At 32.8% G+C, this 21,040-nt stretch overlaps 1 protein-coding gene across 2 annotated transcripts in view; it reads right to left on the bottom strand.

The window, feature by feature from the left end:
- LOC132701542 (RNA-binding protein Musashi homolog 2) overlaps window positions 1-21,040 on the bottom strand; it is a 100,676-nt gene that overhangs the window by 72,308 nt on the left and 7,328 nt on the right. For both annotated transcript variants that reach the window (XM_060669568.1, XM_060669567.1), the window contains exon 2: window positions 1,916-1,971. Coding sequence is in view for 1 of the 2 variants with exons in the window: in XM_060669567.1 (XP_060525550.1) it covers window positions 1,916-1,953 (38 nt within the window). In the remaining variant the exon portion in view is untranslated. The remainder of the gene's footprint in view (window positions 1-1,915; window positions 1,972-21,040) is intronic.

Genomic DNA, 21,040 nt, shown 5'->3' with positions numbered 1-21,040 from the left:
AATGTAAATTTTAAGAATTTTTTAATTAAAATAAAAAAAGGGTGTTATTTACTAAAAGTTATTATTAAACTAAAAGTATTAAACAAAATATGTGTCGTACATAGACTTCTTGGCGTATGGAGCATTCCTTTTTGTCAATTTTCAATAAAATATGAAAATGTGGAAAACTGGGAGATTTATAAAAAACATATTTTTTAAATAAAGTTCAACGTATTTTAAAAATCTGAAAATAATGAAAGTCGCACATCGTATCGATCTACCCCGTATATCATGAAAATAAATATTTTTGCACTTTTAAGGGAATGATTTTGTTAACGAAAAATTAACAATCACTTGGAAAGTAGTATTCGAAAATGTTTCTTAATTTGTTAATCTATTTCGTCATTTTTTTCTGTCTCTGTTTTCTCATTTCAATCCCCGCACAAAATACCGTATTCCAAGGACTCAAAATGTCGCCCACACTAACGCTACGGATTAATAGGTACTAATTACTAAGATCGTATCTAAAGGGCACTGGGGTATGTTTTCGTGATCGTACAAAAACCTCAACCTCTATGGTATAGTATAACTCTAACTAGTGCGGTACGTATTGTTTACGTATTAAGGCAACAGACGTTAGTTACAAATAATGTGCTAACCGTGTTAAATAAATGAAACGATGTCTATCACTATGTGCAAAGATCAAATAGCTAAAATACGTCCCCTCCGAAAAAACCAGTCTAACTATAGTCTACGATGTGTCTAATAACGGATTGGGCCTATACGGAACCTAAAAATTGAACGAGTTTTAATTTTCGTAATACCTAGCTCGATCAATTTTCGGTGATAGCGCGCACAGGCCATGGCGGAAAATATTTCAAAAGTCCGACGTTACCTCCAAAGTAAACCACACAATTCACTCGCAAAATCTCTAAAACTTTGTTGTTTGAAGGTAAGAGACTTTTAATTATTATTAAACTTATCGCTGTGGATCTAAATTGCCCAAAACAAACTCAAAATTTAAGATTTCCAACAGCGCCTTCTTGACAACACTTCTGCTGTTGTCGTGAGATCAAAGAAAAAATCAAAGTCGAAAAGTAAATAACATTTGCGATGATCAATATTGATTCGTATCAGACCATAGAATATTAAAAATTTGATAAAACACCAACTTTTAGTTAACCACTAGTAAAAGCGTGGTTACAACAATAACCAACGTAACCCCTTTGTTTTACTTTGCCTGCTGATAACTAACCAATGTAGCGGGATATCAAACAACACAACCAAAGATGTTTTTCGAAGATGAATTAAATTATAAAATAAAAATTGATGAATATATTAATTAGATCGTCTTACTAACATACACTCGACTCCAAAAGACATACTAGGTGAGTTGAAAACTAGATCCCTTATAAGACATGAGTAGATTTTTATTTTGTTTACTTTTGATTTTAGATTCAGAACTAGGAAGAAATTACGAATCTAGTTGACCCGTTTTCAACGAATTCATTGCAGTATGATTAACATTCCATGGATAACTAAGTAGTATTTTTAAAAGAAATTAGAAATGAACCAATTATGAAATACAACCGTAACAATCTTTTTGTAAGAAACTAACTTTCCAGTGGTGCATAAGTCAATCATCACTTGCCGTGTTGGGAAAAGGAGCTAGCAGTTCATTTTATAGTTAACAATGTTTAAGTTAGAATATTGATAATTAACTAAAACTCAATACTCGTTCTTAATCAACACGAGGACGAAATTCTCCTGCAATTTTCTGAAATTATATTGATAGATATGACAATACGGTCGTTTAGAATGTGATTTTAGCGATGTGTTAATGTCTCCTTTGGATGTAACGTCGTTGTTGCGAGGTTCGAGCCGCTAGCTCGTCCTCGAAAAATTACTGAAAATGACATCAGACGTGACAACTTACCAGCTGAGCTTCACGTTTGGATATATCGTCACAGCCATATCAGTGGTGAATCGATCCTGCAACAACATCGTATAAATTGCGTTTGTCCATAATTTCAAAACAAAATAATATAAAAAACGTAGTAACAAAAAGTCGTCCAAGAAGAGTGACGATATCACCTTAGTAGAGCATTGGTTCAAATTATGTATTATGATTATTTAAAAATAAATACGTCGATAACTATCTAAATCCGACATTTTACCATTTTTCAATCGTGGGATCATTTAAACTGAAGTGGAAATGTGGCAGTTGTTAAACAAACGTTGAATAAATGTGACAATAAAGGCACTAAAGTCTGCTAAGAAACTTTTATTATCCTACTATAAATATTAAAAACGTCTTGACTTGTTGAGTTTTCTAAACTTTTCACCTGCAATAAAAGGGATTTCGATAGTGAGAAAGCGCTGCATTCTATAAAATCGAAGTGCCACCCGCTGGTCAGTCAGTCGCAAAAACAAACCGTGCAACATAAAATATAAATTATCAGTAAAGTGTATAGTGAATAGCACTATGTAAATAGTTAGTGATTTTGTTATGTTTTAATTTTACCGTAGCGTTTGACGATCCCGAACGTTTCGTCCTTTTGTCTCTCGCAGGAAGGGGTATGGGGTAGTATGGGGTTTAGAGTTCCGCATTATCGCCGTTCGAAATCGCAAATCGGGTCAAACGAGCGAAATGAATTTGAATCCGTGTTTGTTCTGGGTTTTTTAGATTCCGCGTTTCAATTTTCCAGGCTTCGATCCCCGAAAGCCGTTGCGACGCTTTAATTCCGGACACTACGTCGTAAAAATCGGAAAGAACAGACTTTTTTCCCCCTGTGTCGGAATGCGACTTAATTCGATTTTGTATGTGACTATTAATATATTTTCAGTACGGAGATTTTAAAAATTGGGCGAAAGACATCGATTATTTTAAAAATTGAAATTTTAAAACGATCGTATCTCTGTAATAATAAATTTGCCATCGAGGTGTACAAAATCCAAATGACAATTTTAATTGAATTTAACGAAATTTTGGTTGTGACCGAAATTGCGTAGTTCAGCTCATAGGAAAAATGAATTCATTATAAGATACCAACTCTGCGAAATCAGACACAATCAAACACATGACATGATGAAAAATATTCTTAGATTTTTGAGCACATTACGTTTAAGTTAATCATTTATAAACAATTAATAATAAAATAATAATAAATAAAAAATAAAGTAAATATTTTTATCAACATCAATCAAATTTCATTGATAATATGTTTTAATTTTTTCATCTTTTTTTATGTAGCTTTGATGGTGCAATTTTTCCTTAATTTTCGGAATTATTCACTAAATGTGTTAAACATATGACGAAAAAAATTACTTAATGTAAGTCAGAAAAAAATTACGAAACTTTTTGAAAACAATTTAAAAAAATATATTTTTTGTGTCCGCACTGAAAATTTATGAATTTTAAGATTATATTTTTAAAACTAACATTGACACTGACACTGACAACACACTTTACCACGTTTTCAAAATAATTTTTTTTTTCACTATAATACTATACTTACGATAAAATACAAAAATTATTTTTAAAATCGGTGAAATCCGTTAAAACTTGGGATTGCGAAAACTGGGACACCAAAATTGCTAGGGAGACAAGTCCCCTCTCAATGCTGCCAAATAGTACTTACTAATTTGGGAAAACTATCTAACAGCTCAGCTTAGAGATTATGATTACATGGTTTGAACGTAACTGATTTTATAGAGCCGCTCACTTAAGAAGGAAATAGTATATTAATTTTTCAACGAAACTTCCACCGGCTACTGTAATAGTATTTATAAAACTTCTGGATTTCTCTAGCGTCCATTTTTGTTTACTCGAACTAGCTAACGTTTCGCCAATAACCCTGTTGGCTTCTTCAGAGCTTGACTCAAACAGCATGATTGGCGAAACGTCAGCAATTTCGACTCCGCAAAAACCGACGCAGGAGGAATCCAGAAGTTTTGTAAAAAGTATTTATTAGTTAATTTACGTATTTAATAACTAATTTAATTATTTTTATTTTAATATTGAGACTGGGACGACTCATGGTATTTTTTATATATTTTTAATTTTAATAATTTTTAAATAATTTATTATTTATCAAAATCAGTAAAATTGGTAAAAAAATATTTGAAAATCGGTAAAAATTCTGTGAAATCCGTGAAATCTGTGAAATCCCATGGTTGTATGAAGTCGAGTGTACCCCTTTTCGATGGTGGTTTGCCCCTCGCAATAAAAAAGGAAAAATGTTTGCTAACGTGGTCTCTGGAAACCGAAAACCCGTATTCTTAAAATCGGGAGAAAGGATTCTATTTTTCCAAATTTCTCAACACTATATCTAACTAACCAAAACTAACCTAACCTCTTTAATACAGAACGGGGAATAGTAGTTCAACAACTAGTGCTATTATTACACTTGATTGTTGTAAGACAACTAGTATTTAGGATAGTAAGATGATAAATAAGCCTCAAAAGCATATTCAAAATCGACAGTGATATTTTGCCAGTGCGCAAGTTGGTTAAGGCCCTTCATTATTATTGCAATATTTGGCTAGATATTAATATAGTAGTAATTTCAAGTCAACAAAAACTGAAGCAGAAGGAATCCAGAAGATTTATGAAAAGTGAAATGGCAGCCAAACGTCAAATAAAGCAAACTGTCAAAAAATGTTAGCAAAAAATTACATCATAGCTATTTATGTAACCAGTTGCGACAAGCGTCAACGAGTGTAACAAAAGAATGCGACCGACACAACGGATTTTCGCAACTTATAGATGCGCTTCGGCAAAACTTTTGTGTAAGATTTTTAGGCGTCTTTGTGTTTAATTTTTGTGTTTTACTTGTACTTCATTCGAACAAAAAAAACGATCTCTTCGAAACACTCGCTTTTCAAAAATTATCGTTTACGTTCCCGCCATATTTTTGCCATCGGCGAGCCGTCAAGCGGTCCCGACGCCGTTACGAAAATAAATCAACCAATTAAAATACCTCTCGCGAAACATTTAATTACGTCAGCAGACACTTGTGATTTTCGAAAAAAAAAAGCGGGCCGCGAGGTGCGAAAACGCTTTTTAAAAAAAATGGGCCGGCGCGCGAGTGATTTCTGGAGCTGCCAACCTACCGGGAAATAATTAATACCATTCGGCTAGGTCGCCGATTTATTAATAGACCGGATCGGTTATATTTATGTTTTGGGTATAACGTACCCGCGGTATTTTTGAACTGCCGCCGTACTGTTTACAAGTGTTTACAACTTTTGGCAAAACTCGCGAGGTCTTCAAACAGAGAGTGTTTATTTATCTGCGGCCTCGCGAAACGTTTACGGACCACTCTGGACGAGGGTAAAAAATATTAAAGGAACGCGTCGACATTTTAATATACGGCGCGGCCCATTCGAAAAATTCCGGACGCCCCTGTAAATTGCATTGCGTTTTTCTAGGAGCTTTTGTCTTTGGAACATTAAGGATAAAGCGTAATAAATCGAGTTCCACTAGATATAAAGCAATTAAAAAATATATACAGGGTGTTTCAATACAATTGTGAAAAACTTAAAGGGGTGACTCCTTGTTGAAGTAATGGGTAGTTTGTTATATAAAAGTCAACCATTGGGGAGATTTAGAGCTACAAATTTGTTTTGTATTTTTTATTTTAAATAGAAAACATACAGTATAAAATAAATAAAATCTTAAGGAAGTATTACTATCATAGAAACACACTTTTTTAGTATTTTTCATTTGCATTAGACTACCCCTATTATTTTTCTTAACTAAATTTAAGCAAAAGCTGATGCGATAACATAAATATATATTTGTATGTTATGTTATATTTAGAAATTTTTCACAAAAAAATAAAATGTAAAGCATTTGAAGAGGCAAAAAATACTTTAGAAAAGTAAATTAGTTGGGTGCTGCCAAACAGTTACATTTTGAATCAACATGCATCAATCAATCATCCATCCAACTAATTTATTAATGTAACTAAAATCAAAACACAATAAATAAGCAAGACACCCAAAGCAAAAAATGCATTTTTTATAGTTAAGTGTTAAAATGGGTTGATTGCGATATATTCATGCTTGACGGCTCGAAAATGTCAAAAAAATCGCCGAAACGTAAAAGGCAATTTTTTAAAAAGGATTGATCAATTTTTAGATAAATAATAAATAAAATACAAGTAGAAAATCGAAAATAAGCGTTAAAAATAAAACATAATAAAACTAAAAAATTTAAGACAAAAATTAAGCAAATTACCGGAGAGAATGTAAAAGATGCGAAAACCCCTTTTGTGTCACTCGCATCCCTTTGTTACACTCGCTCCACTTGTCGAAACTGTTTGTACGCCTGTACATACAAGGGTCAAAAATGTTTCAAAATAAAATTTAAAATAAATAATATATATTTGTTGTCTTTGTATCAGTTGTTCCTTAAATTAAATTAAGAAGAATGATAGGGATAGTCCAAATCAATCCGCTATACTCATTAAAAAAAAAATAGAAAAATATGCAGAAAGTATGTTTTCATAACAATAGTAGCATAAGACCTGTTCTCCAATACTCATCCACAGGTTGGAACCCTATTTACAGTAAATACTATGTCAGAATAGAAAGCATACAAAAAAAACTGTTTAACAACTTTAACTTCAGAGGTAGGTATTTTTATTCGTACGAAGGAAACTTAAAATATTATAACTTAAGATCGCTTGAAACTGGAAGAAACTGTAATGAGGTTGCTTATTTTTACACAGTTGTAAATAATTTTGTAAATTATTCTTATTAAATCAATTATTTGAGCTTCAACGGTAATCTATATCCATAACTGCGAATGAAATTGACATTTTCTACTGCCCTTGCCTGTTGGTCCATTTTTAAGCTCCTACATTTTCAGATTCATAATAAAAAATCCAGGTCGTTTTATTACTTCGAGAAAAAAATAACTGAAACTGAGTTAAAATCCCTGGTTTTTTAGAATTAAGAAAAAATGATATTCTTTCAATTAAAATTTCAAAATTTACTCACCTAAGAGCCACAAAAAAATGCGGGAACCTATTAATAATAGGTATAACAAAAAATACTCATGTTTCCAGTTCAGTTATTTGATTGCTTTGCAAACACAAAATTGCCTGCCAATTCCAAAGAAAAAAAACAATTGGCGTAGAGTTTTGGGTAACGCTATACAAAATTATTAGTTAGTACACACAGAACACAGAAGAAGATGAGAAAAAAGCCTAAATATCACAAAAACATATTGCAATGGGTTTCGTTTATATAGATTTACATTCCCACCAGCAATTAAATATCTGGGCAGACCAGCTGGCCGTTAATCTCGTCGCGGTACTTTTTGGCAAGAAAAATTCGGTGACCTTTTCTTTGGAATAATTTAACCAAAATTCGCATTTCGTCCGCGAACGAATAAATATTTACTAAACGCCAAAATAGCTGCGCGCGAGTATACGAGAGGCTAGCGTGTCAGTTAATTTCTTGTCGTGACAATCGGGCTCTCTGTTTTATTACCGTGCAACGCCGTATTCTTTGAAAATTAATTAATTGCTTTATGGTCAATTAGTTAACGAATAAACTAGGGAAATTTCGGAAAATGAGCCGTTTACAATTCGGTCCGCGACGCTAGGTGCTTCTGGTGGTATGGTGTGTCTCGAAGTATACCGTCTTTGCACTGGCCATCCCCCAAAAATTACGAGGTTCATATACCTATTATTACTGGGTAAACACAACAACTAATAATTTACTGATAACAAGAAGCTTGAAAAGAGACATGTTTACTTATAAAAACGCTAATTTTGATAAGGGATGTCAACAGTGAAGTGAAAGTCATCAAAACCAGATTGTTGCTGACTTGGATAAACTGACAAGGAATCTAGAAGTAGACAAAACCAATATATTCGCCGTGCCATCGAAATGGGAGTTATATAAAACAACGTTGACGTATATATAAGAGGGGTCCCGTAGCTTTTGCCGCCTCCGGCATTTCGATCGCCACTCTTTTTTATTTTTCCAAGCATACGCGCTCATGGCTGACTCTATCTTCCATGCTTTTAAAAACACCGCTAATCCACGAGGTTATCGGTCCTTCCCGTTTCCGTTTCTTTACTGGGCAATATTGGAATGTTCGCTTTGGCTGTTTGTCTTGTTTCCATTCCTTCTGATGTTGAATGTATTCTTTCAGTCCTTGAATTCTATTCTTTTCTTTATTTTTTCTGTCATTTGCCAAAACTCCGAACCGTAAGTTAGGATGGATTCTACTATTGCAACTACTACTAATCCACCATTGTTTTTAAAGAGAGTTGGTTGTTGATCCTTTGTTAGAGACTATACTTCCCAAATATTTGTACTCTTCACATTTCTGTAGTCGTCTGATTTCCAGATCCATATATATTCTGTTTTTGTCATACTCCATTATCCATATTCGTCATGCAATTTTCTTACCATATATCAGCGTCTTCTTCGCAGCTTGCAAGTATTGCTTGGGGCGCAAAAAAGGGTTGGCCGATAGGCCTTGAGACCCATTATGTACATTTTTGTCACCAGTTGCAGAAGGCTTCCTGAACATAAAGTTAAATAAAGTAAGTTGCGCTAAATGTGTGTGAGAATGTATTTCCTATCTTCACCGTGCATTCTGGATTTTTGTGTATGCTATATAGCTCTTTCATACATTCCTTGCTCATATCAGATTCATTGAACGTATCAAATAGAGGTATCAATGGTACTGTGTCGTAGGCCGTCTCAAGATAAAAAAAAAAACCATATTCCGCTTCTATCCTTTTTTTAAGATACGACCATACAACCTTCCCAAAAAGCTTGTCACACTTAGGCCACATGATTTTCTATTACATTTTTATATGCTAATATATGGCCAGTTTCAATCGGATGGGATATTGTCACATTTAATTTACTAATAGGAAATTAAAAATTGTAAATCTGCAAACGGATATATGATTTGCATAGATAAAACTTGGTTCGATACACACCATACAGTATACAAAGGATGGATTGATTTCAGTAATAACTGTCAGACAAAAGCACCTTCATACAAAGAAAGAAAATTTTGTATATATTGTATATATGTCATTCTATTAGTACTAATGTGATTTTATTATTATTTTTATTATTATTATTTATTTATTTATTAAGATAATTACCGCCAAAAGCCAAGACGATATATTTTAAGACACACCATACCGGAGCACAACCGGTGCGGATAATTTTCTAGTTTTAAAAGATTGGAAAGGGGGAAGGGAAAGAAAAAACCCTTAAATTTAGAAAATACAAATTAATATTGACATCAGTTTTTTGCTATCAAGTCAAAAATATTTAATTTAATAAATATTTTTAAAAAATTGCAGTAAAAAAAAATAAATACACACAGAAATTTTAAAAATAAAAATTAAAAAAAAAACAATTAGGATTACTGAATGGATGCAATGGGAAAGTTAGTTATAATTAACAAAATTCAAAATTAAACACAATAAATTTAACGAGATATTCAAATTAAATTAAAAGTAAAAACATTATAATTTTGCTTGACTGAGGAACCAACCAAATGATAATTTGAAATTGAAAAATTAGGAACGAAACACCTCATTTTTGTGGGCACCCTTCCTCAGAGGAAATACGAGGAAATATGGGAAGATAATAGGAGATAATGGTAACATGAAGGAAATCATACCAATTTAGCTCGTAAACCAAGCCGAAGTTTACAAGCCCAAAAATAGTTATACTTTTTTTACTATAGGAGTATAAACACTATTTCATTAATTTTTTCGTAAATCTAGGTAAAAACATTAAACCAAGAAAATTTATTCCACGACTCCCAATAATATAAGTTTCTGTTTACCACATATACGTAAAATTTGAACCAATATTATTATTTTAAGTGAAATTTACGTTCACACTTTAACATTACAGACTCCTCTATCAAATGAAATTAAATGAAATTATGTGGTCAATTGAAAAGGTGTAGCAGCATTTAAAGACTTTTCGGCAAAATCCAAAAACAATCCAAAACAAATTGTTCCACCTCATTTTATCTTCCCTTGACGACGGAGTCACTACCCCTTGAAATTCTTATATAAAAAAAAAGGTTGAGTGATTTAGACATTATTTAGAGAAATAATAGATAAATGCAAGTAGAGTTCTCCAAACAGTATAACACTTTTACGACATAATCCGGTTTTAACTTTGGTAAATTTGGTTTAACCGCAGGCCTACCTCGCTGACGGATTTGAGTGAGATCCTTCGATTAATATTAGTCCATGCAGTGAAAATCCATTCTTACTTTAAAATATGTATTATAAATATAAATTTAGCTACAAAACAATTTATTTATAAAAAAAAAAGTTATTCTACATCAAAATAATCACTAGCGTCACTGGATTCGTCCCCCACATTAACCATTAATGCTGCCACTAGTAGACTTCGGTAAACATACAGATATTGTTTCTATTTCACTTCTAATTAATTCTATTGAACCAGAATTAAATTTCGGCGAGGTGTTGTTTGTTCTTAAACACCATATCAGTTCTATCTGATTAAAACTGCAGTGATATCGTGGAAGACGGACAACTTTGAATCCACATTATACTTCGTTCCCATCTTAAGAACTTCTAATGACTGCTTCTTTGTGTAGCAATTTTCAAAATACAAATCGAGCTATCTCAAATAGGGACTGTTTAAAGAAGATTGTTAAAAATTAAAAAAAAAATCCCTGCTCTTAAAATATAACAGTCCGCACGGCATATCTTAAATACGGCCCTGGCTTGTTGTACACGTGCTGAAAAGAATGGTCCCTTCCGCTTACAACTAACCAAAACTATAAAAGATAAAAACGATATATGGTTTGAAGAACTCTACGTATATTTCAAAAAGCCAAAGCTATATCTGACATAAAGGATTAAAAAAATGTTTTTTTTTTACAGTTTCTTTATACCAAAAAACGAAACAAAAAATATTGCTTGAAAGGAAATACGGGAAATATTTAGGAAATAGGGAGAAAAACGGAAAAATATAGAGAAATACGTGGATATATGTGAGTGATACGAGAAAGTACGGGAAATATTCACCCAAATTTTCTTTCCCCCACGATGTGGAGTATCAGCGAAAGTTTTAAGGCCGAACCGAGTTGATTATACCTAAAAAAAGTCATCAATTTCGAACAACGTCCCAAAAGCGACCGCATTAGCGGAATTGCCCGCGAAATCTCCCGGCCATAACCTTTCGTTTCAATTTACGGGAATGCTCGGAAGTTTGTAACGAACGACGACCAATCTGCCGGTTTCTTGCACGTTTATCACCATTACCGACGCATCCCCGATTGGCTACAAATCAAATCGGGGTCCCCAAACTTCATTTGCACCGAAACCGATTGAAACCACCCTTCGGCAGAGCTCGCACATTTTTTTCCAACAAAAAAGTCAGTGGCATTAAGTAAGGACGAAGACGATTACGGAGCAGCTTAATGAATTGGTCTCGGCGTGTCTGAGCACAGAGGCAACAGGGGGATGAAAAAAGCAAACCCTAGAAAAATCGCATTTTATTTCGACCCTGTATAATTAACCTAAACCCATGGTTTCGCATGTTCACCCTTCAGTTGTGGTGTGAAGTAATATCAAACTAAGCGATCAACACCACTGGCTAGATTTATTCGGGTGCGGAACATTCCGGCGCATTCGCCAGACTTCACTAGATAGTTCGAGATTCGCTATTTTTCGGGCTCGCCGTAGTCTCAACACGTCGAATTTTCGAGATGGTAGCAAAGTGCTGAATGTTCAAAGTGACGTGACGTACAGAGAAAATTATACGTGATACAATAATAGATAAATAAACAGAATGTTTAGGATAGGATAGGAAAAAGTAAAGTATGCAACAAGTTCGTTTATTAAAAACTCGTGAGTCAAATGCCGTTTACCGCACTTGTTGCGTAATAATATACTATTGCAGAAACGTATACGGCTGAAACTATATAAGTATTAATAAATTTCAACTATGTTAATGTAATTTTAGAAATGCCGAAGGTGCCTTACTAGTTTCCTTCTACTCAGTATGTACCTCTAAGCAGAGGTTGAGGCAATCCCTGTAGAACGAGACGACTTGGACTAGAGTTTTGGAAGAACGCGAGTGATCTACAAATTAGTTTGGTTATACAGTATGACCCAAAAGCTTGATATGGGCCATTTTTCTCGCAAGCCCCTGTGGAATACGATTTGGCAGATAGGGATACAACATGACTTTATATTCATTGGTGATATTAGCCAAATTGTCGGACCTACCCTACATCAAATATGGGCATAACTTTTGTGTTTTTCTGGGTTTACCAAGTATTTTAAATTTTTTTGGTAGGTGGTCTCTACCTTTCTATAAGTTAATAGAAGCCAACCATAAATGTTAAATAACAATATATATATTAAAATGGCAGTAGGTATATGACCTTTCCTGGCACTATTTAAAGTCCTCGATAAACACATTTGACATTTTGTGGATTGTACGTCCAATAAAATTATTACGGAAATACTAGGCGGAAGGAATAATTATTAAAATGCTTGTGTTTTAAATTTTTGTTTTGAACCAACCATTTGAACAGTTTTACACCAAAAAAAGATAAGGTAATAAGGATCCTTATTATCGATATAAAAATCACATCATTCAAACGAAACAGCTATTTGTCCTTTCGACATTCGACCGTCTGCTACATCCAGATTTAGCAAGTGAACAAATGTTTAAATGAACGAATATAACGAACGGCGTTCGGGTTCGGGCCGGGGGGAATGTCAAATTTGAAACTTATTTAAAATGATTTATCTTGCTAAGTAAACATTTCATTACTTTTCTTAAACAGCAATTCAGTTGATTGTGGGTAGTAAATTCATAGAGTAATGCAGAACAGGAACGTAACCCCTTAACAAATAGTTTTTCACGACGACTTTATATATTATTCATGCAGAAGGTGGAACAGAACGAGGTAAAATTGATTTAATATTTTATAGTAGCTCACAAAAAAGGCATTTTGCATGTTTAGTGCAGAAACGTCATATTTTATAACATGATTCAATTTATAGGATTAAAGGTTAATAAATATATGTATATTCGAGTTATTGAAAAATGATATCTCAGAAGCACAGAAACAAAATATCAAGCATCAGGAAAAGTTGAAGAGAATGGTGTATTCATCTTAAGGAAGGGACAACCATCATGAACACTTGAAGGACCAAATACAAGACAGGAGTTGCAAGCATGTATAAGAAAGGATACCAAAAGAATATATGCAATAGACTCGCGACAAGGTAAAGAAGTTATTAGTAATAAAAATATTTGTAGAAATATGTAGTACATTACACTGTATGACTGAAATTATATAAGTATTAATAAATTCCAATTATGTTAACGTAATTTTTGAAATGCCGAAGGTGCCTCACTTCCTTCAACTCAGTATGTACCTCTAGGCAGAGGTCAAGGCAATCGAATGTACCTGTAGAACTGAAAGACTTGACTAGAGTTCTGGAAGCATGCGAGTGACCTAGATATTAGTTTGGTTATACAGGGGCAAAAAAGCTTTGCTTGGCAATTTGTTGGATCTACCCTTAATCAAATCAAACCCTTAATCAAAATTTTGATTTTTTTCTGGGATTAGTAATTATTTTATATTTTTTCGGTAGGTAACCTCTACCTTTGTATAAGTTAATAGGACCCACCAATAAATATTAAATAATATATATATATATATATATATATATATATATATATATATATATATATATATATATATATATATATATATATATATATATATATATATATATATATATATATATATATATATATATATATATATATATATATATATCAAAGTGCCAATAGGTATATGACCTTTCTTGGTAATTTTTGAAGTCTTGAATAGATACATTTGACGTTTATTAAAAAAATTACTGGCCACTCCTAATAAGGTGTATAAAAATAGAAAATATTATTATAGGATTTTACTTGGACAAGGCACTGTGGATGTCAAATACAAGGAAATGTGGATGGAAAAAAAAAAGGGCGGAAATACTGTTTTGGGAATAATTATTACAATTTTTGTTTCATTTCAATCATTTGAACATAACAGAGAACAACAGTAGAAATATTTTCTGCTACACCAATTTAACAAAATATTTGATGGGGCCCCTAGGGACATTTCTGGGCCGCTCTGTTTCACCATAAGTACATTTTTATGTGATTCTCATGTGGCTATAGGAAATGCCCCCGTCTTATTTGTAAAGTAGGCTAGGGGTAGGGGCCCATGAATGTGTATTATCCCAAGGTTCACTCGTAACTGGCTAGAACAAATTGCACAGTGAATTCAGTCAGCTAATCAGTTTTATTTCCATCATCAGCTGTAAACTCTACCTATTTTGCTAAAAAATGAAATTTGTTGTTGGACATTGTCATTCATAAATTTTTTATAAATTTGATTCGATAGACGTCAACAACACCTTAGCCGGTAGCTGTAATAAATAGGGGGCGATAATGACAACAAAATATTCAAAAGATACTCACAGGTTAATAAAAAATTCATGTGTCTTGTGCGGATTTAGCAACCGATGTACGTCCTGTCTCTTTAAAACAAGCAGCACCGTTTTCCTAATTCGTATTCGGATTATACCTATCTATTATCGACTGTCAAATTGCAAAGTCTGCCATTAGACCGTCTGCTACATCGAGATCCCCCGCGAGGCGAGACTCACCGAGACTTTCCGAAACGAGACCGAACGTCGTTCGGAATTTTCGACAATTTTAAAGTGTCGAATGTTCAAAGTGACATGACGTACAGCGAAAATGATACGTGATACAATAATAGATAAATAAACAGAAAGTTTAGGATAGAACCAGCGATTTTTATAGGGATATCAAATTTAATACTAAAATTAAACAGGAATGCAGTTAATTGCAGGTAGTAAATTCAAAGGGTTAAAATAAAATTGACCTATATCTTTTTTGAAACAATAACGCATGGGAATTCACGTTTCCTGTGAGGATTTAGAACCCGAGGTACGCCCTGTATCTCCAAAACAAGCAACGTTTGGTAATTCGTATTCGGATTATACCGACCTAGTATCGACTGCGAAATAAAACAGCTATTTGTCCTTTTCTATTTCACGAGACTCACCGAGATTTTCCGAAACGGAACCGAACGCCATTCGAGATTTTCGACACTTTGTGGTGTTCCCAAATCAAAATAAGCTCAGACAATCATATATTTTTTTTAAATGACGTGCTGAGAACTCTGTTCTCGTATCTAGTATTTCGCCGTGGAATCGCTTATCTATAAGGTTGTTCGGAAAGTCATTTCGTTTTTTCCCGTCAGAGGACTTAATTACGTTTTTTCGAAACCAACTTCACACTTAAGCCGCATAACCATTATATGTCTTGAGAGCTGACATTGCAAGGCTTGTGTGTGACAAACTTCTATTAATTCTACGCAGTAGTTTTTGGTTGGTGCCCTTTTAAATATGGAGAGCAATAAGCAGCATTTTCGTCATATTTTACTTTTTTACTTCAGAAAAGGTAAAAATGCTGTCCAAGCGAGAAAAAAATTGACGGATGTGTATGGAGAAGGCGTGTTAACAGTACGCCAGTGCCAGAACTGGTTTGCAAAATTTCGATCCGGCAATTTTGATGTAGAAGATGCACCACGGTCTGGAAGGCCGGTCGAAGCTGACAAAGATGCGATAAAGGCATTAGTTGATGCAAATCTGCGAATAACCACACGAGAGATCGGTGAGAGATTAAATTTGTCGAATTCGACTGTTTATGGCCATTTGAAAGGCATGGGCTTAACCTCGAAGCTCGATGTGTGGGTGCCCCATGTCCTTACGGAGCGAAATTTGTGTCGTCGCGTTGACGTGTACGATTCGCTCCTCAAACGTCAAGAAAATGATCCATTTTTGAAGCGGATTATTACTGGGGACGAAAAATGGGTTGTATACAACAATGTTAAACGCAAGAGGTCATGGAGCAGAAAAGATGAACCGGCTCAAAGCGTGTCAAAAGCCAACATTCACCAAAAAAAGGTGATGCTCTCCGTTTGGTGGGATGTCAAAGGAATCGTTTTTTTTGAGCTTTTGCCGGACAATACAACGATTAATTCAGAAGTCTATTGTCATCAACTGGACAAATTGAATGATTCACTTAAAGAGAAGAGGCCCGAATTAATCAACAGGAAGGGTGTAGTGTTCCACCAGGATAATGCGAGATCTCACACAAGTTTGGTCACTCGCCAAAAACTTTTACAGCTTGAATGGGACGTACTGCAACATCCACCATATTCTCCAGATCTGGCGCCTTCCGACTACTATTTGTTCCGGTCCCTGCAAAATTTTTTGGATGGCAAAACGTTTACCTCAAATGAAGATGTCAAAAACCACCTGAACCAGTTTTTTGAGAGCAAGGACCAAAACTTTTATGAGAGGGGAATTATGTTACTGCCAGAAAGATGGCAAAAGGTGTGGGACCAGAATGGCCAATATATAATTTAATAAAATATTTATTCATTATACGAAAACTGTCTTTCATGTTCCCCAAAAAAAACGAAATGACTTTCCGAACAACCCAATAAATAGAGGAATGAACGTGATGCGAAACGGAACGCTAGCCTAATATTAGTAGTACAATTAATTACCCGGGCAAAATGGAGTTTTCACAAAAGGCGACGGTTTCCAATATCGCGCGTACAATAGCGCCGAATATCTCTCTCCGTAGAGACGCGGAGAGAGGAGGGATTGAAATAGTTCCTGTTTACCATTCCAATTAGTTTAATTTACGTCCAATTATAAGTGGCGGTGCGTCAAACGATTTCGACGTTCGAATTCTTTCGGCAATTTACTACCAATTTGTTTCGGATCAATCGATCGATGGAGCCTATCGAGACCATTTTCGGTTTGGTCGCTAGAATGTCGAGTTTATCGACGTCGTTATTCAAACGACGTTCTTCGAGACGCTATTCGACGATCTCCCAAATTTTACGCGAATATTCTGTATTTCTGAAAAAAAAAATGTGTCGTGCATGCACATTTCCTAATGTTAATTCATTATCATTTTGCGATAATAAATGTAAATTTCCATTTATTTCCTCGTATTTTCAAAAGCTATAGTATTAGTTCCCTAATATTTCAGCATAACCAATATTTTTCGTATTTCCAAAACGTTAATCGTAATAATTCTCTAATTCCCGTTGTTATAATTAATGTCCTGTTTTCCTGTAAGGTTGTTATAATTCCCCTACTATTACCGAAATATAATTCCCTAAAATTTAAAAATAAATAATGTACATTTCTATATGTTCCTCTTTTCAAAATATTTAAAATACGTTGTTATTCCTTGATATTTCTTACTAATTAATGTACATTTTTTCAAGGTTTCAGCTATATTTTTTTTTTTTATTTTTTTTAAATTTAAATTTAAAAATAAATAATGTACATTTCTATATGTTCCTATTTTCAAAATATTCAAAATACGTTGTTATTCCATGATATTTCTTACTAATTAATGTACATTTGTTCAAGGTTTCAGCTATACTTCATAGTAATTCCAAACTATTTTGTCCTAATTCCCGAACATTGTGCAATAAGAAATGTAAATTTACATTCATTTCCTCGTATTTCCAAAACGTATAGTATTAGTTCCCTAATATTTCAGGAAAACCAATATCTAGAAATGTCCTGTTTTTCTGTACGGTTGTTATAATTCCCATATATTTCCGAATACTAAATATATATTTCGCTATATCTCCAAGTATTTACAAAACATAATTCCCAAAAATTTAAAAATAATTAATGTACATTTTTATATGTACGTATTTTCAAAGTACTCCGTTGTTAATCCCTAACATTTCTCACTAATTGCAGTTTAGTCTCGTCCAGGTTTCAGCTATACCTCATAGTAATTCCAAACCATTTTGACCTAATTCCCGAACATTGTGCAATAAGAAATGTAAATTTACATTCATTTCCTCGTATTTCCAAAACGTATAGTATTAGTTCCCTAATATTTCAGGAAAACCAATATCTAGAAATGTCCTGTTTTTCTGTACGGTTGTTATAATTCCCATATATTTCCGAATACTAAATATATATTTCGCTATATCTCCAAGTATTTACAAAACATAATTCCCAAAAATTTAAAAATAATTAATGTACATTTTTATATGTACGTATTTTCAAAGTACTCCGTTGTTAATCCCTAATATTTCTCACTAATTGCAGTTTAGTCTCGTCCAGGTTTCAGCTATACCTCATAGTAATTCCAAACCATTTTGACCTAATTCCCGAACATTGTGCAATAAGAAATGTAAATTTACATTCATTTCCTCGTATTTCCAAAACGTATAGTATTAGTTCCCTAATATTTCAGGAAAACCAATATTTAGAAATGTCCTGTTTTTCTGTACGGTTGTTATAATTCCCATATATTTCCGAATACTAAATATATATTTCGCTATATGTCCAAGTATTTACAAAACATAATTCCCAAAAATTTAAAAATAATTAATGTACATTTTTATATGTACGTATTTTCAAAGTACTCCGTTGTTATCCCCTAATATTTCTCACTAAATGCAGTTTAGTCTCGTCCAGGTTTCAGCTATACTTCACAGTAATTCCAAATCATTTTGTAGTAATTCATTAACATTTTGCAATAATTAATGTAAATTTCCGTTTATTTCCTCGTATTTAAAAAACGACGTATTAGTTCCCTAATATTTCAGCATAACCAATATTTTTCGTAATTCCAACACATTAAGATGCAATTCTCTAATTCGGTTGTTATTATATTTCCCTAATATTTCAGAATAGTGAATACATATTTCGCTATATCTCCTAGTATTTACAAAACATAATTCCCAAAAAATTAACAATAACTAATGTACATTTCTATATGTTCCTATTTTCAAAATATTCAAAATACGTTGTTATTCCTTGATATTTCTTACTAATTAATGTACATTTTTTCAAGGTTTCAGCTATATTTCATATTAATTCCAAACTATTTTGTCCTAATTCCCGAACATTGTGCAATAAGAAATGTAAATTTACATTCATTTCCTCGTATTTCCAAAACGTATAGTATTAGTTCCCTAATATTTCAGGAAAACCAATATCTAGAAATGTCCTGTTTTTCTGTACGGTTGTTATAATTCCCATATATTTCCGAATACTAAATATATATTTCGCTATATCTCCAAGTATTTACAAAACATAATTCCCAAAAATTTAAAAATAATTAATGTACATTTTTATATGTACGTATTTTCAAAGTACTCCGTTGTTATTCCCTAATATTTCTCATTAATTGCAGTATAGTCTCGTCCAGGTTTCAGCTATACTTCATAGTAATTCCAAACCATTTTGTAGTAATTCATTAACATTTTGCAACAATTAATGTAAATTTCCGTTTATTTCCTCGTATTTAAAAAACGACTTATTAGTTCCCTAATATTTCAGCATAACCAATATTTTTCGTAATTCCAACACATTCCCTAATTCGGTTGTTATTATATTTCCCTAATATTTCAGAATAGTAAATACATATTTCGCTATATCTCCTAGTATTTACAAAACATAATTCCCAAAAAATTAACAATAACTAATGTACATTTCAATATGTTCGTATTTTCAAAATATTCCGTTGTTATTCATTAATATTTTTCACTAATTAATGTACTGTTACAGCTATATTTAATGTAATTTCAAAACATTTCGTCCTAATTCCTCAACATTTTGCAATAAAAAATTTATTTTTCATTTATTTTATCGTATTTGGAACAGTTATAGTTGTAATTATATTTCACCATAACTAATATTTATTCGCACAATATACTTCGCCGTAATTCCCTAATACTTAGTCATAATTAATACCTAGAGATACCCTGTTGTCATAATTCCATAATAAAAGTATATTCCATAGTATTTCCATAATATTTATTTGCAATCTTTTGATCTGCTTCCCTCAGGTAACGCGCAGTTATGCCAAGCCAATTTTACCTAGCATTTCCTCCATTTGCGAGATGAAGAGTTAGTGGTTTCCGGCTCGAAAATGTGGCTGCCGGATTAGCGAAAACATGAAATAAGATCTAAAGAATAGAACAAATCAGATTGCGAAACAAATGCTTCTATTTTTAATTAAACTGATCGTCTAATCGATACGCTCTTGCACAACACGAGGCAAAGGAAAAATATTTTACGGCTACTCTATTTTTCTAGTGCTCAACGGAAAACCACGTTTAAAACGGGATATAAAGTCGTTTTTTCTATGGTGTTAGGGAATTGGGAGCTCGTATATCCAGAGGGTGAATGCTATGTTTCATGTAAGAGTATTAAAATTCAAAGAAAAAAATTATTATTTTCTTGTATTGCTTATACTACAAAAGGAACGGGAAAATTGTTAAACGATCTCCTTTAAATAAAGATGACACATTTCTATGGCTCCAAATGAAGGCGGGCAAATCACGAAGTATGTGAATAACAATCGAAGTATTTTTTTCTCTTGAAAATATTTTTTCATTTCATCATCAAGTTATGCATTTATGTGAATTCTAAATGTTTTTCTGACCATAAAAATTGATGATGGATGAAGCGCTTTTTCTTTTTTTAATTCGTAATTTTTAGAAATATGTTTAGAATTGAAAAAAATTGTTAGTTTTTGTTAGTTTCAATTTTAAAGATTTTGGTTATTCTAAAGACTCTAAAATGAAAATGATTTCCTCAGGACTTTTTTATAAAATTTTGTTTGTAAGGGTCTCTAAAAAAATAATTCGTTGTTGTCTTTTTTAATAAAAAAATCGGTCTGTGGAAAATAGAAATAACTTTTTTTTGTAAGATAATTTCATTGTTTAGAAATTAAAAAAAAAGCTTTGGTCAGTTTTCGTTTGTTTAAATTTTATTGTAAGTGATTTCGGTTATTCTCGACATGAATGAAAATGCAAAAAAAAAAAGAAAATAATTTTTTTATATAACTGATTTCGATGAAATGATTTTTTCCGTATCTTTAAATAATTAACAAATTAAACTTAAAAAAATATATAATT

Source organism: Cylas formicarius, unplaced genomic scaffold, assembly GCF_029955315.1.
Source record: "Cylas formicarius isolate icCylForm1 unplaced genomic scaffold, icCylForm1.1 PGA_scaffold_4__25_contigs__length_36172078, whole genome shotgun sequence".
Taxonomy (NCBI): Eukaryota; Metazoa; Arthropoda; class Insecta; order Coleoptera; family Brentidae; genus Cylas; species Cylas formicarius.
This window is presented reverse-complemented; position numbering and strand designations above follow the sequence as displayed.